Raw genomic sequence first — 24152 nt, 5'->3', positions numbered from 1 at the left:
CAGAACTATGTTGAATAGTAGCGGTGAAAGTGGACACCCTTGTCTTGTTCCTGACTTTAGGGGAAATGCTTTCAATTTTTCACCATTGAGGATAATGTTGGCTGTGGGTTTGTCATAGATAGCTTTTATTATGTTGAGGTATGTTCCTTCTATTCCTGCTTTCTGCAGAGTTTTTATCATAAATGGATGTTGAATTTTGTCAAAGGCCTTCTCTGCATCTATTGAGATAATCATATGGTTTTTATTTTTCAATTTGTTAATGTGGTGAATTACATTGATTGATTTGCGGATATTGAAGAATCCTTGCATCCCTGGGATAAAGCCCACTTGGTCATGGTGTATGATCTTTTTAATGTGTTGTTGGATTCTGATTGCTAGAATTTTGTTGAGGATTTTTGCGTCTATGTTCATCAGTGATATTGGCCTGTAGTTTTCTTTTTTTGTGACATCTTTGTCAGGTTTTGGTATTAGGGTGATGGTGGCCTCATAGAATGAGTTTGGAAGTTTACCTTCCTCTGCAATTTTCTGGAAGAGTTTGAGGAGGATAGGTGTTAGCTCTTCTCGAAATTTTTGGTAGAATTCAGCTGTGAAGCCATCTGGACCTGGGCTTTTGTTTGCTGGAAGATTTCTGATTACAGTTTCAATTTCCGTGCTTGTGATGGGTCTGTTAAGATTTTCTATTTCTTCCTGGTTCAGTTTTGGAAAATTGTACTTTTCTAAGAATTTGTCCATTTCTTCCAGGTTGTCCATTTTATTGGCATACAACTGCTGATAGTAGTCTCTTAAGATCCTTTGTATTTCTGTGTTGTCTGTTGTGATCTCTCCATTTTCATTTCTAATTTTATTGATTTGATTTTTCTCTCTTTGCTTCTTGATGAGTCTGGCTAATGGTTTGTCAATTTTATTTATCCTTTCAAAGAACCAGCTTTTGGCTTTGTTGGTTTTTGCTATGGTCTCTTTTGTTTCTTTTGCACTTATTTCTGCCCTTATTTTTAAGATTTCTTTCCTTCTACTAACTCTGGGGTTCTCCAGTTCTTCCTTTTCTAGTTGCTTTAGTTGTAGAGTCAGGTTATTTATTTGACTTTTTTCTTGTTTCTTGAGGTATGCCTGTATTGCTATGAACTTTCCTCTTAGCACTGCTTTTATAGTGTCCCACAGGTTTTGGGTTGTTGTGTTTTCATTTTCATTAGTTTCTATGCATATTTTGATTTCTTTTTTGATTTCTTCTGTGATTTGTTGGTTATTCAGAAGTGTGTCGTTCAGCCTCCATATGCTGGAATTTTTAATAGTTTTTCTCCTGTAATTGAGATCTAATCTTAATGCATTATGGTCAGAAAAGATGCTTGGAATGATTTCGATTTTTTTGAATTTATCAAGTTTAGATTTATGGCCCAGGATGTGATCTATCCTGGAGAAGGTTCCATGAGCACTTGAGAAAAAGGTGAAATTCATTGTTTTGGGGTGAAATGTCCTATAGATATCAATTAGGTCTAACTGATCTAATGTATCATTTAAAGTTTGCGTGTCTTTGTTAATTTTCTGTTTAGTTGATCTGTCCATAGGTGTGAGTGGGGTATTAAAGTCTCCCACTATTATTGTGTTATTGTTGATTTCCCCTTTCATGCTTGTTAGCATTTGTCTTACATATTGCGGTGCTCCTATGTTGGGTGCATATATGTTTATAATTGTTATATCTTCTTCTTGGATTGATCCTTTGATCATTATGTAGTGGCCTTCTTTGTCTCTTTTCACAGGCTTTGTTTTAAAGTCTATTTTATCGGATATGAGTATTGCCACTCCTGCTTTCTTTTGGTCTCTATTTGCGTGGTATATCTTTTTCCAGCCCTTCACTTTCAATCTGTATGTGTCCCTTGTTTTGAGGTGGGTCTCTTGTGAGCAGCATATAGAGGGGTCTTGTTTTTGTATCCATTCGGCCAGTCTTTGCCTTTTGGTTGGGGCATTCAACCCATTTACGTTTAAGGTAATTATTGATAAGTATGATCCCGTTACCATTTACTTTATTGTTTTGGGTTCGGGTTTATACACCCTTTTCGTGTTTCCTGTCTAGAGAATATCCTTTAGAATTTGTTGGAGAGCTGGTTTGGTGGTGCTGAATTCTCTCAGCTTTTGCTTGTCTGTAAAGCTTTTGATTTCTCCTTCGTATTTGAATGAGATCCTTGCTGGGTACAGTAATCTGGGCTGTAGGTTATTGTCTTTCATCACTTTAAGTATGTCTTGCCATTCCCTCCTGGCCTGAAGAGTTTTTATTGACAGATCAGCTGTTATCCTTATGGGAATCCCCTTGTGTGTTATTTGTTGTTTTTCCCTTGCTGCTTTTAATATTTGTTCTTTGTGTTTGATCTTTGTTAATTTGATTAATATGTGTCTTGGGGTGTTTCGCCTTGGGTTTATCCTATTTGGAACTCTCTGTGTTTCTTGGACTTGGGTGATTATTTCCTTCCCCATTTTAGGGAAGTTTTCAACTATTATCTCCTCAAGGATTTTCTCATGATCTTTCTTTCTGTCTTCTTCTGGGACTCCTATAATTCGAATGTTGGAGCGTTTCATATTGTCCTGGAGGTCTCTGAGATTGTCCTCGTTTCTTTTAATTTGTTTTTCTTGTTTCCTCTCTGATTCATTTATTTCTACCATTCTATCTTCTATTTCACTAATCCTGTCTTCTGCCTCTGTTACTCTACTATTTGTTGCCTCCAGAGTGTTTCTGATCTCATTTATTGCATTATTCATTATATTTTGACTCTTTTGTTTATTTCTTCTAGGTCCTTGTTAAACCTTTCTTGCATCTTCTCAATCCTTGTCTCTAGGCTATTTATCTGTGATTCCATTTTGATTTCAAGATTTTGGATCATTTTCACTACCAATATTCGGAATTCCTTCTCAGGTAGATTCCCTACTTCTTCCTCTTTTGTTTGGTTTGGTGGGCAACTCCCCTGTTCCTTTACCTGCTGAGTATTCCTCTGTCTCTTCATCTTGGTTATATTGCTGCGTTTGGGGTGGCCTTTTTATATTCTGGTAATTTGTGGAGTTCTCATTATTATGGAGCTTCCTCACTGTGGGTGGGGTTCTATCAGTGGCTTGTCAAGGTTTCCTGGTTAGGGAGGCTTATGTTGGAGTTCTGGTGGATGGAGCTGGGTTTCTTCTCTCTGGAGTGCAGTGGAGTGACCAGTAATGGGTTATGAGACATCAAAGGTTTTGGGATAATTTTGAGCTGCCTGTATATTGAAGCTCAGGGGAGTGTTCCTGTGTTGCTGGAGAATTTGAGTGGTATGTCTTGTTTTGGAACTTGTTGGCCCTTGGGTGGAGCTTGGTTTCGGTGTAGGTATGAAGGCATTTGATGAGCTCCTATTGCTTAATGTTCCCTGAATTCAAGAGTTCTCTAATGTTTTCAGGCTTTGGATTTAAGCCTCCTGCTTCTGGTTTTCAGTTTTATTTTTACAGTAGCCTCTAGACTTCTCCATCTATACAGCACCGATGATCAAACATCTAGGTTAAAGATGAAAAGTTTCTCCACATTGAGGGACACTCAGAGAGGTTCACTGTTTTTGAAGACAATGGTCTGCTTTTCTGGTTGCCTGATGTCCTCTGCCAGCCTACAGAAGTTGTTTTGTGGAGTTTGCTCGGCGTTGAAATGTTCTTTTGAGGAATTTGTGAGGGAGAAAGTGGTCTTCCCGTCCTATTCCTCCGCCATCTTTACAGTTCCAGGAGAACACGTGAGCCCAGATTAAAGGAGTGCAAAGGTCTTCTTTTCTGCTTCACCCGGAACTCTGTCTCTGAGATACTCTTCAGCACCAGTGCACAGAGGCCAAGCTTCTTCTCCTGCAGTCCATAAGCTTCTGGGAGCACAGAAGAGGCCTTAGTTCCATACACTCCTGTACCCTCTCCTGGAGCTTTGGCTTGAGCGGCAGGCTTCTGGTCCAAAGCACAGCTTACGGCCTAAGAAGGGCCTGGGTTGGGGCGGGTCTGTACGAGGACAGTTATACAGGCAGTCTCTGTGCTCTCCCTCTGCATGCTCCAGCTCCCTGGTGTGTCCCCTAAAGGAACTTATCTCCTTGTCCAACAGCTCCCACCCTGTTTGTGGAGGACCAGAGAGGAACAAAGCAGAACAAAGTTCCTGTCCTCAAGGAACTTGTGGTCACATTGTAAGACATTAAGGAGCTTATATTCTGTTTTTGACTTGAAAACAGTTGTTTGCATAGTGGTCTTTCAGTTCAGTTCAGTCGCTCAGTCGTGTCTGACTCTTTGCGACCCCTTGAATCGCAGCACGCCAGGCCTCCCTGTCCATCACCAATTCCCGGAGTTCACTCAGACTTGCATCCATCGAGTCAGTGATGCTATCCAGCCATCTCATCCTCTGTCGTCCCCTTCTCCTGCCCCCAATCCCTCCCAGCATCAGTCTTTTCCAATGAGTCAACTCTTTGCATGAGGTGGCCAAAGTACTGGAGTTTCAGCTTCAGCATCATTCCCTCCAAAGAAATCCCAGGGTTGATCTCCTTCAGAATGGACTGGTTGGATCTCCTTGCAGTCCAAGGGACTCTCAATAGTCTTCTCCAACACCACAGTTCAAAAGCATCAATGCTTCAGCGCTCAGCCTTCTTCACAGTCCAACTCTCACATCCATACATGACTACTGGAAAAACCATAGCCTTGACTAGACGGACCTTAGTCGGCAAAGTAATGTCTCTGCTTTTGAATATGCTATCTAGGTTGGTCATAACTTTTCTTCCAAGGAGTAAGCGTCTTTTAATTTCATGGCTGCAGTCACCATCTGCAGTGATTTTGGAGCCCAAAAAAATACAGTCTGACACTGTTTCCACTGTTTCCCCATCTATTTGCCATGAAGTGATGGGACCAGATGCCATGATCTTCGTTTTCTGAGTGTTGAGCTTTAAGCCAACTTCACTCTCCTCTTTCACTTTCATCAAGAGACTTTTTAGTTTCTTTTCACTTTCTGCCATAGGGTGGTATCATCTGCATATCTGAGGTTATTGATATTTCTCCCGGCAGTCTTGATTCTAGCTTGTGTTTCTTCCAGCCAAGCGTTTCTCATGATGTACTCTGCATATAAGTTAAATAAGCAGGGTGACAATATACAGCCTTGACGTACTCCTTTTCCTATTTGCAGCCAGTCTGTTGTTCCATGTCCAGTTCTAACTGTTGCTTCCTGACCTGCATACAGATTTCTCAAGAGGCAGGTCAGGTGGTCTGGTATTCCCATCTCTTTCAGAATTTTCCACAGTTCGCTGTGATCCACACAGTCAATGGCTTTGGCATAGTCAATAAAGCAGAAATAGATATTTTTCTGGAACTCTCTTGCTTTTTCCATGATCCAGTGGATGCTGGCAATTTGATCTCTGGTTCCTCTGCCTTTTCTAAAACCAGCTTGAACATCAGGGAGTTCATTGTTCACGTATTGCCGAAGCCTGGCTTGGAGAATTTTGAGCATTACTTTACTAGCATGTGAGATGAGTGCAATTGTGTGATAGTTTGAGCATTCTTTGGCATTGCCTTTCTTTGGGATTGGAATGAAAACTGACCTTTTCCAGTCCTGTGGCCACTGCTGAGTTTTCCAAATTTGCTGGCATATTGAGTGCAGCACTTTCACAGCATCATCTTGGAGGATTTGAAACAGCTCTACTGGAATCCCATCACCTCCACTAGCTTTGTTCGTAGTGATGCTTTCTAAGGCCCACTTGACTTCACAGTCCAGGATGTCTGGCTCTATGTGAGTGATCACACCATCGTGATTATCTGGGTCGTGGTCTTTAGGTAGTAACATTTACTGATCAAAATGATTTTCAGTATATATTAATAGCAAAATATCCTTTTTGGAGCTAAACTCTCTAGGTCTACCACTTACCAAGTCATCTTGGATGAGTTACTGAATCTTGGACCTCAGTTTCAGCTATAAAAGAAAGGATAATGATAGTACTGTCCTCATTTTTTTTCCCCAGGGAATTTCAGTGAAGAAAAGCTTTTCTTAAGTATTAGTAGTACTGTGAATTCCTGTTATATCTAAAACCATTGGGTATCAGTTTAATTCCCTTGTTATAACCTCTTATAGGAAGAGTTGGGTTAGTAAGTGCTACAGTATCCGTCAGCTCTGCTTTGCTTTCTCCCTGTAGTTTCTGCTGGAAACTGGGTGACTGCTGACCCTTTCAAGCCTGAGAACGTCCTTTGGCTTTCTGCCGTCCTAGGGTTTGCCATTCAGGTGTGAGGATTTGGGTCTTTAGTTTGAAATAGGTTCTGGTATGAATTTTGGACCTTCCCTCCCTTTGGCTTGCATTTACCTTTAGAAATCCTCAGTCATTCTTGCTGCCTTGGCCAGGAGAGGCCAGGACATTGTGCCTTGGGCCACCTTGCTCTTGGCTTGGCTGTCTGATTTTCATCAAGCGTCCTTCTGATCAATGATAGACATCCAACATGGATGCTTCCCACTGATAAAATATCCCATAGAAACGTCCTTCTTCCACTGAGTACTCCCATGTTGCTGTAATCCATCTGCATTTGTTTAGTCCAGATTTCTTTCTTTTCCCCTTTTAACTCTTTAATTGGAGGGGCTGCAATGATAGAGGTGTTTGTTGTCAATTTCGCTCCTGCTGACAACTCTGGCATTTAAGGTGTTATGGATGACCAGGAAGAGCCTATACAGAAAAACACATTTTAAATGAATTACATTTGATAAAAACTTTATAGTATGAAATTTTAAAATTAAGTGCTAAAATTGTACAATAAAAATACACCCATGCTGTCAGTTCCCAGTTGCCAAAGATGAAAACCCTCAGCAGAAACTTCTTATGGAAGAACTAGCTGAATCATAAGAGTGTGTGGACTAAATGATAACCTATTTGTAAAGTATTTGGAACAGAAATTTTTCTTCAGTGCCTGATGTGTATTAGGCAGTGATCTCAGTGCTAGAGTTATTGTAATGAAAAAAAAAAATCCTTTTTTGCTTTTTTTTTTTGTTATGCTTAGATGCTATTTAGTAAGCTGGCGAATTTATCTCCTCTTTGGGGAATATGTAAAGAGTTGATCTTTAAATAAATGAGATAGACTACACACTGGTCCTCTACCTTTAGAGTTTAAAGTGGGCATGTTAAAAAGTATCAGAGACCACCATATATAGGGAACTCCAAAGGCAAAACAAGTTCCTAGTCCTTTATGCATTTGGGGCTATTTAAGAAGATGCAAATAGGATCCAGTAAAGTTTAGGATGAATTTATAAAACTGGCAAAGTAAAATCTGCAGGGATCTAAGTTTCTGGGATCCTGTTTGTCAAATTCATAACTTGGAACACTGCCCTGGAATCAGCCCTTTTTACGCGTATAAAGGTCAAATCAGGTCTTTCTGTGTGGATTTAGTATATCTAACTTAGAAAATAAGCAACATACGTTTTTAAATTTATTAAGATCTTATTAAAAGATCACTTCTGAACTTTATTTGTCAGCTCACTACCTTGAGTAGTTTTTGTTCATTGACAATCCTTGTGAAATCAGATGTCGTTACTGTCTAGAACACAATGAAGTTAGAATTGGTATTGCTGTTTAGTTGCTAAGTCTTGTCTGTCTCTTTTGCAATGCCATGGACTGGGTTTCCCTGGTGGCTCCGTGGTAAAGAATTAATTTTAGTTTATTAAAATTCATTGTTACAAGATAAGAGGAGAGTCCCTTTCTTAAGTAACCCAAAATAGTATTCTAACATATTATGGTTAAAGTTTAAAAATTTCATGGTTCCATCTCAGCCTATAACTCCAGAGTGTGAGGATAGGCAGTGATCACTCACATCAGTTAAAATATAGTTGTTGAGGGCTTCCCTGTGTTAAGTGGTTAAGAATCCACCCGCCAGTGCAGAGGTCATGGCTATGATCCCTGCTCTGAGAATACCCCGTGTGGCACGGAGCGATTAAGCCATGTGTCACTACTGTGGAGCCTGCGAGCCGCAACTGCTGAAGGCCATGCACCTCGAGTCCCTGCCGGACAGCCGGAGAAGCTGCCACAGGAGAAGCACGGGCACCGCGGCAGAGCAGCCCCTGCTCCCTGCAGCTGGAGAGAGCCTGAGCACAGCAACGAAGCCCTAGCACAGCCCAAAATAAGTAATAAGTCTTAGCAAAAAGAAACTGAGATTAAAAATTAATTGTATGAAAAATTAGATTAAAAATTAAAAAGTAATTGTTGAATGCCTTATTAAACTGTCAACAAATACTGTTATTTTTGAAAAGGAGTACCTTTTGTATTTAAAAAGCTGTAATGTAAAAGTAATATGAATTGAACATTGTACTTCTCCTCTCCTTCCCATTATATTTTAAAAGACAGTAAGTATGTACTAAGGATCGGGTATACTAACTGCCTTAAATAAATGGGATGGAAAATGTTCTATTTCATGTTTAATTCTGGAGATATAAAACTGTAGATTAAAATTCATTCTTAAAACACACAAATGCACAGTCTCACATTTATTTATGGCCACACCACACATCTTATGGAATCTTAGTTCCCCAACCAGGGATTGAACCTGTGCCCTCAGCAGTGACTTTGAAGACACAGTCTAACTGTAAGTGATGAGACAATGCTCTGAAATTGCACATAGAAAATTTTAAGTGGAAAGATATAAATCACACAAATAGAAATAAAAAATATGATAGTCTTCATATCAATAGTAGATATAACATAATTTAAGTCAAAAAGATGGAGCATAGGTGATCACATTATATACAGTAAATCTGAAAAAATAAACATACAAAAAGTAAAAACTGTTGTTTGCCATTGTGTTGAAATCTTTACCCCCCTTATCTGGATGTGGAATTTGGTTTTTTAAATACCAAAAAAAAAAAAGAAACTCTGTATGTACACACACACACTCTCAGAGTTAGGGCCTCTAGGTAACTGACCTTCGTGGCCGTGGAAAACTTTCATAACTAGTTGATTTAGACTTTTGTTTCATTTTGGTTTTAAATGTTGCTTCTTTACATTTTATGGTTCTTTATTCTACCAAGAATTGGATATTTGACTTCTCTTAGTTTTCTTCTGTGTGAGAAATAAATCTTTATGAGCATAGGAGATGATTGTTATTAGGTGTTTATTTTTCATGTTCTTTATAGTTTGATCATCTGACTTGATAAATATAAATGTTACTGATTATAGATAAGTAATTAAAAATATATGCATGTATGTCTGTATCTATACGCACATTTTTTCCTTTTTTAGCATGGTGTTAATCTGTATATTCAAGATAAAGAAGGCTTGTCAGCTTTGGATCTTGTAATGAAGGATAGACCAACTCATGTAGTATTCAAAAATACTGGTAAGAAAACTCCATAAATATATTCCATTAAAGTAAAGTTTAGAAAATTTTAAAGAAATTTTATTGTTATAAAAATACCTGAGAAAATTTGTGTGTGGATATCTGCAAAGACTTTTACTCTAATATATATAGGTTGATAACTTTGATTTTCTTTCAGAACACTTAGGTTTATTTTATACTTTTTAATTTCAGTATACATTTATGTGTATAAGAGTAAAAGCACAGTCTTAAAGAAAGTAGGGAAAACCACTAGGTCATTCAGGTATCACCTAAGTCAAACCCCTTATAATTACACAGTGGAAGTGACAAATAGATTCAAGGAATTAGATCTGATAGACAGAGTGCCTGAAAAACTGTAGATGGAGGTTTGCAACATTGTACAAGAGGCGGTGATCAAAACCATCCCCAAGAAAAAGAAATGCAAAAAGGCAAAATGGTTGTCTGAGGAGGCTTTACAAATAGCTGAGAAAAGAAGAGATGCAAAAGTCAAAGGAGAAAAGGAAAAATATACCTATCTGAATGCAGAGTTACAAGGGATAGCAAGGAGAGATAGGAAAGCCTTCCTCAGTGATCAGTGCAAAGAAATAGAGGAAAACAATAGAATGGGAAAGACTAGAGATCTCTTCAAGAAAATTAGAGATACTAAGGGAACATTTCATGCAAAGATGGGCACCATAAAGGACAGAAATGGTACGGCCTTAACAGAAGCAGAAGATATTAAGAGGTGGCAAGAATACACAAATGAACTATGCAAAAAGATCTTCATGACCCAGAAAATCATGATGCTATGATCACTCACCTAGAGCCAGACATCTTGGAATGCAGAGTCAAGTGGGCCTTAGGAAACATCACTACAAACAAAGCCTAGTGGAGGTGATGGAATTCCAGTTGAGCTACTTCAAATTTAAAAGATGATGCTGTTAAACTGCTGTACTCAAGCAAATTTGGAAAACTCAGCAGTGGCCACAGGTCAGTTTTCACTGCAGTCCCAAAGAAAGGCAATGCCAAAGAATGTGCAAACTACCACACAGTTGCACTCATCTAACATGCTAGCAAAGTCATGCTCAAAATTCTCCAAGCCAGACTTCAGCAGTACGTGAACTTTCAGATGTTCAAGCTGAATTTAGAAAAGACAGAGGAACCAGAGATCAAATTGCCAACATCCATTGGATCATAGAAAAGGCAAGACAATTCCAGAAGAACATCTACTTCTGTTTTATTGACTACGCTAAAGCTTTTGGCTATGTGAATGACAACAAACTGGAAAATTCTGAAAGAGATCAGAACAGACCATGTTACCTTCCTCCTGAGAAATCGGTATGCAGGTCAAGAAGCAACAGTAAGAGCTGTACATGGAACAATGAACTGGTTCCAAATTGGGAAAGGAGTATATCAAGGCTGTATAGTGTCACCTTGCTTATTTAACTTCTGTGCAGAGTACATCATGTGAAATACCAGGCTGGATGAAGCACAAGTTGGAATCAAGATTGCAGAGAGAAATATCAATAACCTCAGATATGCAGGTGACGCCACCCTTAGGGCAGAAAGTGAAGAAGAACTAAAGAGCCTCTTGATGAAAGTGAAAGAGGAGAGTGCAAAAGTTGGCTTAAAACTCAACATTCACAAAGCTAAGATCATGACATCTAGTCCCATCACTTCATGGCAAAAAAAATGGGGAAACAATGGAAACAGTGACAGACCTTTATTTTCTTAGGGTCCAAAATCACTGCAGATGGTGACTGCAGCCATGAAATGAAAAGATGCTTGCTCCTTGGAAGAAAAGCTATGACCAACCTAGAGAGTGTATTAAAAAGCAGAGACATTACTTTGCCAGCAAAGGTCCGTCTAGTCAGTGCTATGGTTTTTCCAATAGTCATGTTTGGATGTGAGAGTTGGCCTATAAAGAAAGCTGAGTGCCGAAGAATTGATGCTTTTGAACTGTGATGTTGGAGAAGACTCTTGAGAGTCCTTTGGACTGCTAGGAGATCAAACCTGTCCATCCTAAAGGAAGTTAGTTCTGGACATTCATTAGAAGGACTGATGCTGAAACTGAAGTTCCAGAACTTTGGCTTCCTGATGCGAGGAGTTGACTGACTCATTAGAAAAGACTGCTGCTGGCAAAGATTGAAGGCATGAGGAGAAGGGGACGACAGGATGAGATGGTTGGATGGCGTCACTGACTCGATGGACATGAGTTTGAGCAAGCTCCAGGAGATAGAGAAGGACTGGGAAGCTTGGTGTGCTACAGTCCATGGGGTCACAAAGAAGCCGGTCATGATTGTGACTGAACGACAAATAAAGGCAGCTGGAATTGTAGCTACTGTAAAGTGATGGATGTGCGTTGAGAAAGGACAGCATTTAAGGTCAAAGGGAAAGGAAGTGGTTCTTCTGTCCACATGTTCGTTCTTGTAGTGGCACTTATCTTTTCAATTTTTGTGCCCTGTGAGCTTTGTGAATGTAAATTGATCAAAAAGAAGAAGAGATGTAAATGGGGACGCTAGTTAATTTGCATTTTAACTAATGAGCAATCTAGGTGAGGACATGTTCTTCATTTTATTTCTGTTTTGGACACTATATTGCAAGTTATAGTTATTGTTCCATTCAAGAACTTGATAAGCATTCCAAAATAAAAATCAAGATTTATATCATAATTAGCTGTGATTTTTATCCCATTTTCATTTTTGTTTCCCTAATTCCTAGTGTGATTTTGCATCTATCAAGAGCAAACTATTCAAAAATAGTCTTCATGTAATAATAGAAACTAATACCGTGTGCTTCTTCAGGACCTGCATCTGTGAACCATTTTAACGACGTCTACATTTAGATAGTTATATGTAGTATTTTCCTGAGAGCTAAGTGAATATAGCAGGTGGTATTTTACTCATTTGGCAGTTAAATCTTAGCTGCTAAAGAAACAAGGGTTCAACATGTTAAATTGCCTTCGTTGAGACAGGCCTGTGCTGTTTTGGATCTTCTGATTTCTGTTTCTAGAGTGTTATACTAAATTAATAGATGGATAATACAAAATTTTGGTAGTATCTTTCTAAATACGGTAGTTTGGTTTTGGTAAAGAGTCATATTTGAAGTAAATTGACTAGTTCAGTGTGTAATGAAACAACACTGATACTTGTTTAAAATGTGATAGAATATAAAAACTAATTTTCATTTTAGATCCTACAGATGTCTACACTTGGGGAGATAATACAAATTTCACCCTGGGTCATGGAAGCCAGAATAGCAAACATCATCCAGAGTTGGTGGATCTGTTCTCCAGGAGTGGGATTTATATCAAGCAGGTATTTTACTAATTCTTTTAAGATGTTGTTAGTCTTAATCATAATTAGACTGTGTAAAGTATCATAAAACTATGAGATGTTTGTGCATTATTCTTGCCTGGAGAATTCCATGGACAGAGGTGCCTGGTGGGCTACAGTCCACGGGGTCACAAAGAGTTGGACACGACTGAGTGGCTAACACATTCACGTTTGTATAAGGGGCATTAGAAGTTAGAAGGCGTTGTACAGGTAGTAGTGTTTTCAAGGTAGAACTTCTGTTGGGTTTTCTAGCTTTTTTTTCCATTTAGAGTTCTTCAAATTGTTTCTCAAGTGAATTTGTTGTTGAAACTCAATTTGTTATTAGTTTTAGGTAAGTGAACCTGAGTTGTTAAATATAACTAACTGTAAAATTTTAATTGATAATTGTAAAGGTTTTGCCTTTGTCCTTATATCATAATTCTGGTTATCTCCCTCTTCAGTGGATTTCGGTACTATTGACCTACTCATCTTTTTCTATAATGCTCTGTATGTGTGTGTCTCTGTGTGTACAATACATATCTAGCCTCAGCGTTTCTTCCTCTTGAGCTTCATTTCAGTTGTACTCTGGATAGTCTTCAAAGTTTTTAAGTTTAACTGAAGTGTTAATTTTGCCACTCCTAAACAACCTCTACTTAATAATTTTTAAAGCTATAGATCTCATTTTCTAAATCTGAAAATTACACTCAGAGTATGTCTGCTGAGTCCTTTTCTTCGTTTTTTCCCCCCTGATGTAATCATAACTGTCGTCCCTTTTTATTCCCCCAATTATTGGATGATAAATTATACAGCCACCATATTTAGGGCCCCAGGGACGGGGGAGCCTGGTGGGCTGCCGTCTCTGGGGTCGCACAGAGTCGGACACAACTGAAGTGACTTAGCAGCAGCAGCAGCAGCAGCAGCAGGACACTGTTTTTCACACCAGAAGTCACTAATGTATCACGATTAGCAGTTTAAAAAACGTGATAAGAGTTAAACCCTGGAGAATATTAAAATTTGAGAGGGCAAGAATAGGAGCCCACATGAGAATAAAGAGTGACGAAAGTAGAGAGTAGAGTGGTGTCCTGAAAGCTTAGAAAGGCACCTGTTTTCCTTTTCTGACTTGGTACAAGATATAGTCGATTGGGTGAGGGGAGGTTTTTTCAGGAGCAGAGATTTTTACGCAAATGTGAAGGAGCAATGGAGGTATCAGGGGTAATGGGGCTGTCTGCATAACCAGGTACTCAGTAAATAGTGCCAAATACCACTTTCCTTCCTCTCGAACCTATCCATAGTGTTTGTATTTCAACCCTTACTTTGTGGTAAAAAAAAAAAAATCCTTTACATCCTTAATTTCTTCACAAAGTACTCAGTGTCCGTGTCTTAACGGAAGTGAGCTGTGTTTTTGTGTGTACTGTTTCATCCTTTAAGCCTACCAAGTGGAATATGCTCAGTTCTTCAGATCGGGTGTCCTGATTCTGGCTAGCCGTCTGTTAATACAAAGACTGGGAAGGAATGGAGGATGCTGAAAGCACTTGGGACAGACCAGAGTCTTAAGCCTGGGGTCAGAGTCTCTAGAGAACGTGAGGGAGCTTTTGGTAGATACTGTGGCTCAATCACAGCGCACACTTCCTCTGCCCTCCTCCTTCAGTCCCACTCTCTTCTTCCCTGCGTCTCTGTTTTAAAGTGAATTGGAGCAAGTCCTCAGAATTCACCTGTCAGCAGCCACGAATGATTGATCAGAGTTGAGGCACTTAGAAAGGCTCCTGTTTTCCTTTTCTGACTTGGTACAAGATACAGTCAGATTTGGTGAGGTAAAATTTTTCAGGAGCAGAGATTTTTACACAAATGTGAAGGAGTCATGGAGGCATCAGGAAATGGGCTGGCTGACTGTACCTTCTGATTCTAAGATACATAGAAGGATATAGAAGAATTGAGCATATTCCACTTGGTAGGGTTAAGGATGAAACAGTGTACATGAAAACAAAGCTACATCTCAGTTAAGACAAGGACACTTAAGTATTTTGTGAAGAAATTAAGGATGTAAAGGGTTTTTTTTCACCACAAAATAAGGGTTGAAACGCAAACACTATGGATAGATTTGAGAGGAGAGTAGTGTAAATTAGTAAGAAAAAAGGAAACAGGTGTTTGGCACTGTTTACTGAATGCCTGGTTATGTAGACAGCTGCACTTCTCACTGAAAAACAGCTGGTTCTGTCGTACCAGATGAATTGACTGCCGTGGGACAGAGATTATTGTTATTAGCCTAATGTATTCCTGATAATTAAGATGAAAATCCTTGATCAGTTGCCTCTTTAAAAAATTCAGAGGTTTTAAAGTTGAAGGTCTTATACTCTGGCATTGGTTGTTTGATGTTGTTGTTAGTTATTAAGCTGTGTCTGACTCTTTTGAGACCCTGTCGACCATAGCCCGCCAGGTTCCTCTCTGTCCATAGGATTTGCCATACAAGAATATTGGAGTGGGTTGCCGTTTCCTTCTCCAGGGGCACTTTCTTACCCAGGGATTGAACCCTGCATTGGCAGGCAGATTCTTTGCCAGTGAGCCACCAAGGAAGTTGGAAATTACAGAGGTGCTCTAATGTTGAATATAGGATTGAACAAAATGTATTATTTCAGTTTCATAAAATAATATTTCCTTTACAGATTTTAACTTTGTATTACAAATTTGAATACAGTTTTTTATTTTATTTTTAGACTTTCTAGATGTTTGTGGTATAGCTAAATAAATGACTTTTTTTCTTTAATCAAAGACCTAGAGTCTTTGATAAACTTTCTTCTATAAAAAACAACTTCTATAAAAAAGTATTTACAGAACTTGCCAAGTGGTTAAGGATATGTGTAAATAGCACTTGCAGTTCAGCTTATAATATTCTTATAAACAATTCTAGGATTTTTAAATTTCTTAATCCTTTTTTAATGTACTAAGTTAGAAATATTTATGGATAGCATAAGAAATACAAATGCAAATTTTTTAAAGATAAAAGGATTTTTAAATAGTGTTTAGGTAAAATGAATGTACTGATGATGCCTTGAAAAAAGCTTGAAAATCAGTATAAATTATTTAAAGTCTTGTAATGATATGATGCTGAAGCTGAAACTCCAGTACTTTGGCCACCTCATGCGAAGAGTTGACATATTGGAAAAGACTTTGATGCTGGGAGGGATTGGGGGCAGGAGGAGAAGGGGACGACAGAGGATGAGATGGCTGGATGGCATCACTGACTCGATGGACATGAGTCTGAGTGAACTCCAGGAGTTGGTGATAGACAGGGAGGCCTGGCGTGCTGCAATTCATGGGGTCGCAAAGAGTCAGACACGACTGAGCGACTGAACTGAACTGCACTGAGACATTTCAGAGATATAAAAAGGACATACTGTTTACCCACCACTCCCTCTGTATAGGTGATATTGAAAAAATATTCTTGCAGCATTTCTACTATTTTCTTTAGTAGTATATCACTATCTGGTAATCTTTATACTTCGTATTTAATTCTGTTCACTTCTTGTTGTGTGGGATTTTATGAAATTGGAAAACAATTGGTTACTTTTTATATTTTCCTTTGTTTAGTCTCTTCTGGGTTACATGTGCTTAATTCCTTCTAAATTTATTTTTTCCCATCTGTTGGTGTTTTTAGACATAGTTTTAAAATAGACCAGTATATATTTTAAATTTTTATTTCAGAAAATTTTAAACAGATATGAAGTAGAGAGAATAGTATAATGAATCCTGATGTACCCATTATCTAGCTTAAACAATTAGTAATATTCTGTTATTTCTTTTTATAAAATAAAGGATATTTTATACAGACATTTAATGATATTCTCTTGTTTTCCTGTAGGTGGTGCTTTGTAAATTTCACTCAGTGTTTCTATCTCAGAAAGGGCAGGTTTACACCTGTGGTCATGGTCCTGGAGGACGATTAGGCCATGGAGATGAACAGACATGCTTGGTAATTGAAATAATAACTTTGGTAAAATTTGATAGATTGGAAGCTTCGCTTAACTAAATTTTTTTTTTTTTTTTAACTAACTGAAAGGAGAAAATAGTATACCAACTGATAATTGATTTTAAAAGATCAGTTACTTTCCTGGCATATTGTGTTTAAAATAAAGATTTAAACACATAAAATTCTAAAGCATCAAAAAATTTTTTCTTATAGCAAGTATTGAGTCAGGAGATATAGTATATAAAAATAAGCTTTAAAATATTTCCATAGTTGAAATTTTAAAAGGAGTTTACTAATTGTAAACCATTTTTCCTGTTGTAGTCCAAGATTTATTCATTTTTAACTTCTCATTAAGGTATTTGTGGTCTAAAAATTGAGCCAATATTTTCACAAAAATTATAATTATATAATCACAAAATTGAGTCAGCTAATTGGGAAAACCTAATAATCATTACATTCAGGAAAATACTAGTTTATTTTTAAGTTTTTTTTTTTTTTTGAGGGGACTTTTGTCATATTCATCGATTAAGAGGTCTTTAAAAAGGAGAGCAAGCTATGGTAATTGCTTCTATTATTTGAATGGTATATTATGTGCTAGGCATTGTTTATGCTTTCCATTTAGTATTGTTACCTTGATTTAAGCCTTAAACGGCCTTGTGAAGTTATAGCCTTATTATCCTCATTTTATACATAATGACAATAGTAATAATAGTACTCATTTATCAGTTGTTTACTCTGAGCCAGAGATGGTTGTTTTGTGCTTACCAACTCATTTACTCCTTATATTGATCTTATTATCATCCAAAATACTATTATTTTGCGTTTAGATGAAGAAAATGAGAGAAGTTAAGAGATTTTTTTGAGATCAAATAGCTGGTAAATGCAGAGAAGGCAATGGCACCCCTCTCCAGTACTCTTGCCTGGAAAATCCCATGGATGGAGGAGCCTGATAGGCTTCAGTCCATGGGGTCGCTAAGAGTCAGACATGACTGAGTGACTTCACTTTCACTTTTCACTTTCATGCATTGGAGAAGGCAGTGGCAACCCATTCCAGTGTTCTTGCCTGGAGAATCCCAGGGATGGGGGAACCTGCTGGGCTGCCGCCTGTGGGGTCGCACAGAGTCAGACACGACTGAAGCAATTTAGCAGTAGCAGCAGCAGCTGGTAAATGGCTGGATTAAGATTTGAACCCAGAACAGATGACTTTAAAGGAATATAATATTGTTTGGTAATCATTGAAGGGCTGTGTTGATTCCTGTATTTTTATTTATTGCTTCACTCCACCAGTGAATACTTCGGTTAAAGAGTGCCCTTTGTTCAGACCAAACAAATTTGCACTTGGTGTATGATATATGATAAGGGCTCAAAATCATTTATCGAATCCAATTGTTTTATTAAAATGTTTTACTGGGATTTTGTATTTTATTTATAAAGCAATGTCTGTGTCCTAGTAAATTCATCCCCCTCCTTGTTGAATTGTAGAGTTTGCCTATGAATGATACAGCCATACAGCAGTCATGTCATTTGGGATGTAATATCCTCAGATTCTATTTGTATATTTTATATAAATGGTTAATGTAATATACTAAAGTTAATTTTATTTTGTAGGTCCCTAGGCTTGTGGAAGGACTGAGTGGTCATAATTGTTCTCAAGTAGCAGCTGCTAAGGATCACACTGTTGTATTAACTGAAGATGGATATGTTTATACATTTGGTCTAAATATTTTTCATCAATTAGGACTCATTCCTCCGCCTTCCAGTTGTAATGTACCCAGACAGGTAAACTTCTCTTTTTTAAACAATAATGTGACCATTGCCATAAAACCTATATGGACAAAAAGATAGAAGGTGGTGATAAGAGCAACTTATTTTACCTATAGTCAATGGTGTGTGTTTCTTCAGTGGTATATATTTTATTTTTCACAGGAGGAACTGAGCATAGTACAAATTAAAATTTGTTTGGCGTGAGAAGGAAAGAAAGCACTTGGGATATTAGGCAGCAAACTGCCTTTGATTCTACTTACAAGTGGTCACAAGCAGAGGGGGATCCAGATATTTAGCAGAGGGGGATCCAGATATTTGGGGTTTGAAGCTTAATTTTGAGGCCCTCCTTAAAAAAACACAAATTTTTTATAAGTAGAAAAGAGGCCATGCAAATAAGGTCCCCAGAAGCTTACGCTTATTGGCTTCATGGTCAGTCTGTCTCTGCACAGCATTCTCACCTGGCAAGTCTATTCGAGGGAACGCAAGCTGGAAAGCCACTGTTCTGTTTTCCATTGTCCCTTTTTCTGCTGTACCACTACCAGCAGAAGGTGGCCTTCCCTCACCTTCAGGGACCTAGTACACAGGCCAGGACTGCTGCTTTAAATTAATATATTACTAGAATCATCTGCTGGAGAAGAAAATGGCAACCCACTCCAGTACTCTGGCCTGGAGAATCCCCTGGACAGAGGAGCCTGGTGGGCTGCTGTCCACAGGGTTGCACAGAGTCCGACACGACTAAAACGACTTAGCATGCATGCATGCATTGGAGAAGGAAATGGCAACCCACTCCAGTATTCTTGCCTGGAGAATCCCAGGGACAGAGGAGCCTGGTGGGCTGCCATCTGTGGGGTCTCATGGAGTCGGACACGACTGAAGCGACTTAGCAGCAGCAGCAGAATCATCTATAACACATGTGTTTTCAACTCATAAAATTTTGCATTTCTGGTATTAAAATTCTTCACTGATTTAATTCTCTGGATTTAAAATGATTATTAGATATACTTTTTTTTTTTTATTAATAAAAGCTTTAAAATCCAATGCTTTTGCATTCTGGATGGCTAGTGAATCAATAGTAATTACTCCAAGATAATTAGAGGTAGTTTCCGATCTGTGGTACTTCTTAGAAGCCATTTTCCTCAACCAACTGTGGAATTTGTAGATATTTAATCATATTGTAGACTTCTTTAGGAATGGTAGCTTTTACTCACATTTTCATTCTCTTTGTGTGGCTATCTTGGAGCTCTGGCTTGTTACAGACATATCCAGTGTTCTTAAGTGAGGGCAGATTTGTGCCCCAGAGTCATTTGCCAGTGTCTAGAGACAGTTTTAGTTGTTACAGCTGGGTGTAGGGGTGGGGTTAGTGGTATTGATATCTGGTGGACAGAGGCCAAGGATGCTGCTGAACCTTCTATGACACAGTCCCCCACAACAATCATCTGATTCAAACTGTCAGCAGTGTTACTGTTGAGAGACTCAGGATATATCAAATGTAAAAGTACCATGTTTTCTAATAAGAACCAGAATGCCTGTTGTTTATATTGCTTGTTAACAAAAGTTTAATGATTTGGTTTGTATAAAGTTTTTTATATATTAAAACTGCTGACTTAAGGTGGCTGCATCAAAATGTCTTATGTTCTGAGAGGAGTTGAAGTCAGTATTAGTGCTGAGATCTATTGGTGATGACTGTCGTTAGCACTTGAAGGGGTTACTGGCAGCAAGTATGCCCTGTATTTGCTACCCTGGTCTGCTGGATCTTTTGCAAAATTCTGTTAGTTATAGATACATAATAAAGTGAAGCCGTACTTGTCTTTTGAACAGATGCAGGCAAAGTATCTGAAAGGAAGGACAATCATTGGAGTAGCAGCTGGCAGGTTTCATACCGTGCTGTGGACTAGAGAAGCTGTTTACACTATGGGACTAAATGGTGGACAACTGGGTAAGAAATCCAGATGACAATATCTGAAAAATAAATTGTGTTCTTAAAATGGGTATTTTGTGATTTGTTTGTTTATGTAATTTTTTAGGTTATTTACTAGATCCCAATGGGGAAAAGTGTGTAACTGCTCCTCGTCAAGTCTCTGCCCTTCATCATAAGGACATCACTCTGTCTTTGGTTGCTGCTAGTGATGGGGCTACTGTCTGTGTCACCGCAAAGGGAGACATTTACTTACTTGCAGACTATCAGTGCAAGAAGCTGGCTTCTAAGTATGTATATTTCTGTGAAAGAAACATACCTTAATAATTCAACTCTTCCAGCAAATATCTGAGTTTCAGCTTTATGTTATTCTCTGAAGTGTCAAATGGGAACATTGAATGGTGGGAAAATCAAGAGTTTTTGCCTAAGATGATAATCTTTTGGCAAATGTTCAGTAAATATATATAAAAGTTCTTTGTAGGGTTGTAAAGAGTATTTCTGAATTAAGATAACATATGGTTAAACATGACCTGTAAGTTTCCCTTTTTTATGCTTCAGGTGCACAGAACTAGATTAATCATAATTCTTGGTTTGTGACACAATCATCTTTGGTTCATGTATAGCCTTTATACATTATACATTTACTTAAAAACATTGTTAATCATATTCTGTACCCTCTATTCAGTCCAAGTATTTATACCTAATTGGTATATTTTCATATAGCCAGTTTTTATCTGGTAATAACATATTATAGTCAGTTCAGTCGCTCAGTTGTGTCCAACTCTTTGCTACCCCATGAATCGCAGCACACCAGGCCTTGCTGTCCATCACCAACTCCCGGAGTTCACTCAGGCTCACATCCATCGAGTTAGTGATGCCATCCAGCCATCTCATCCTCTGTCGTCATAGTAGCATGTGGTAAACAAGTAGTCGGCTGTCTAATCAAAAAGTCAGTTAAAGCAGGGAATTATAAAACTTAAGGTTTAAGTAGAGATGAGTCAGCTGGAGTTCTGTCTTTTGTGCATAAACCATATTTGTAATGTGTTATCTGTTACTTCATTTTGAATTACCTTAGAAGCAAGTGCTTAAAAACCATTATGAAGTAAGTTAAGGGCAGAATCCTGTATTTTTCATACATTTTCAGTATTTAATATAGTTGGTTAGTCTATATCTGATTTGACAGTAATTTTTTGCTTGTCATATTGGTTGCATCATTTTAAAGTATTATGCTTTTATAGAAAGTGTTCTCAGACTACTATTTTGTTGGTTTACATATTTCATTATAAGTGTAGTAACAAATACAAGTAGAGAAATCGATCTTCGAACAGGTACAGTAGCTCAGTTAGTGGGAGTAGGCATGTGTAGGAATTCTAGAGAGTAGCCAGCCAACTTTTAAAGTAATCAGGGATTTGAACTGAAATGCGACAAAATGTGCTTTTTCTAGTGTCAGTGAGATGGTAACTTCCTGAACAGATACCATTATGAACAGAAGATGTCAACTGTTAATATACACAACTTATCTTCTGTGTTTAACAGCTGGAAAGTTACCAATTGTAAGGTCATATTTCAGTTATAAAAATATGAAAATGTGATCAAACATGTTTCTTAGAACTGAGTTATGTAGGTTTCTTTCTGAGCATGAGATGATCTATGGAATGTAAGAATTTGTTGTTGCTTTGCATTTATAAAACTTGCCCTGACAACATTAAGTTACATAAATATGTTACATCCAAGTTTTGCCTAAGAAAATTCTTTTGTTACAGCGTAGTAATTTTGAAAAGAAAAACATTAAAAAATATTTTACATTTTTTATTTTTTTAAGTAAAATATAAGTTAAAATGTTAAAATAAAATATTTTTAAACATTTAAAAATACCTGAAAGAGAGGACAGTCATTGGAGTAGTAGCAGGCAGATTTCACACAGTGCCATAGGCATCACATGTGTAGATATGATGAAATGTGTAATGAATTGACTAGTGGATGGGTTATTAGCAATACTAATTATTTTTATAGTAGCTGTATCTAAAGTTGTCCATATTTGAAATAAGGGTTTCTGTTTTGTTTTGAAAGGATTTCTGTTTTGTTTAAATTTTTTCTATTAAGAATGCAGATAATATATAGGAGCTTTTTCGCCTTACCAGTTACTTAATCTGGGGAGAATGTGTATGTTAACACATGGGGTTTTAGGTACATAGCATGTATATCTGAGTAGGTAGAAACTTGCCATAGAAAGAAATGGTCATTGTGTAGGGGAACTCATAAAAGGAGGGACTAAGGATACCAGTGGTCAAATCACCTTACTTTATCTTTCACGGCAATCACCCTAAATTATTGTTTGAATAGTAATGTATTTAAAATTGAGCTGGTATATTATAGCAAACATGTTAATCTAGAATTTTTTTTTTTTCATTCAGACAACTAAACTTGAAAAAGGTTCTTGTTTCTGGGGGGCATATGGAATACAAAGTTGATCCTGAACATTTGAAAGAAAATGGGGGTCAAAAAATTTGCATTCTTGCAATGGATGGAGCTGGAAGGGTGAGTATATATTTATGCAAAAGCTTAGTAATCTTGTTCTCAGTTGACAGCTGTAGAGGACCTGATAATGTAAAACTGTGTTGCTATGATAGTGGATTCCTACTGACTTTTGCTTCCCTACTTGTTTTTGTCCCTACTTGTTTTTGATGTCCAATACTAATTGGCTTGAAATACTAATTGGTATTTCAAAGAAAGTATGACATTTCATGTTGCGTAGTACTGCGTTGTTAAACTGTAGTTTAAAATTTCATTTATTGTGTTTAAAATAGAAGTAAGGGATTTGATGAGTTATTTGATATATACACTAAGTATTCAAAAATGATATTAAATTATATAGATATGAGGTATATAACTTTTAAAAAAGTAAAAAACTAAGCTGGCAGTATTAAAAATAAATAATTGGAAATTTTCTCTCAAATTTGATCTTAAATGTACACAAAATATTATATATACAGAGATTATAACTGTCATATAGAAAATATAATGTATTTCTGGATCGCTATATAAAGAATCTCTGAGACTTCCGTGGCAGTCAAGTGGTAAAGACTCAACACTCCCAGTGCTGGGAGCATAGGTTTGATCCCTGGTCAGGGAACTAAGATCCTGCATGCCACCTGTTGCAGCCAAAATAAAAACCTCTCTTTGTTTCTTTTCATTTAAGTAATTAGAGTTGTAATTTTCATTTCTTTGATAAAATTGTCAATTAAAAATATGTATTATACATTAGAAACACTGAATAAGTTTTACACTGTGACTGGAAAAACAGATTGGTATCTGCTTTTTGTTTATAAAATAAAAACATACAATAAGTGTATTGAGGTATTATAAGTTGCTTTAAAAATTGACATTTTAGAAACTGAAGAATTAATCATAAACCTCTACCTACTGGTACATTGTAGGCATACATCTTCTGTGATTGATCATTTTATTTGAGGGAACTATCTTTAAGAATTAGAGATCTAATTTGTACTAAAAGAAGGAAGCAGAGGCATAGAATTACATTTAAAAAGTTGAATATTAAAAACATATGACTTTGGGATATAATTCATGTATATAAATAGAGATCTAGCTTGTTTATTCATGTGGCTACTTACTTCCTGTAAAATTAGTAACTTTAAAAATGACAAGACAAGTTCTGATGGTAACAGCTGATACCATTCTGTGCTTTAAGATTCTTAATTATGAGGAGATTGAGCTTTTCAAGATCAGTAGTATTAATTTTTCAAATGAAATCGTGCTTGGAATGCCTGTCTATGATGTAGATGAAAAAAAGGCTTGCTGCTCTAGATAGACTGGAAAGCCCAGTATCTGGTCTCTTGTCATTTTCAGTCCTTGAGCAACAGCCCCTTGGCCATTTCTC

At 37.4% G+C, this 24152-nt stretch overlaps 1 protein-coding gene across 4 annotated transcripts in view; it reads left to right on the top strand.

The window, feature by feature from the left end:
• Positions 1-24152, top strand: part of IBTK (inhibitor of Bruton tyrosine kinase) — a 100814-nt gene that overhangs the window by 16726 nt on the left and 59936 nt on the right. For all 4 annotated transcript variants that reach the window (XR_011258754.1, XR_011258753.1, XM_069598966.1 and 1 more), the window contains exons 3-9: positions 9222-9318; positions 12490-12614; positions 16468-16578; positions 18184-18354; positions 20158-20275; positions 20364-20544; positions 22669-22792. Coding sequence is in view for 2 of the 4 variants with exons in the window: in XM_069598966.1 (XP_069455067.1) it covers positions 9222-9318; positions 12490-12614; positions 16468-16578; positions 18184-18354; positions 20158-20275; positions 20364-20544; positions 22669-22792 (927 nt within the window). In the remaining 2 variants the exon portion in view is untranslated. The remainder of the gene's footprint in view (positions 1-9221; positions 9319-12489; positions 12615-16467; positions 16579-18183; positions 18355-20157; positions 20276-20363; positions 20545-22668; positions 22793-24152) is intronic.

The sequence above is a fragment of the Ovis canadensis genome, chromosome 8 (assembly GCF_042477335.2).
Source record: "Ovis canadensis isolate MfBH-ARS-UI-01 breed Bighorn chromosome 8, ARS-UI_OviCan_v2, whole genome shotgun sequence".
Lineage (NCBI taxonomy): Eukaryota > Metazoa > Chordata > Mammalia > Artiodactyla > Bovidae > Ovis > Ovis canadensis.
Note: the sequence above shows the minus strand (reverse complement) of the source record. Positions and strands in the feature narration are given on the sequence as shown.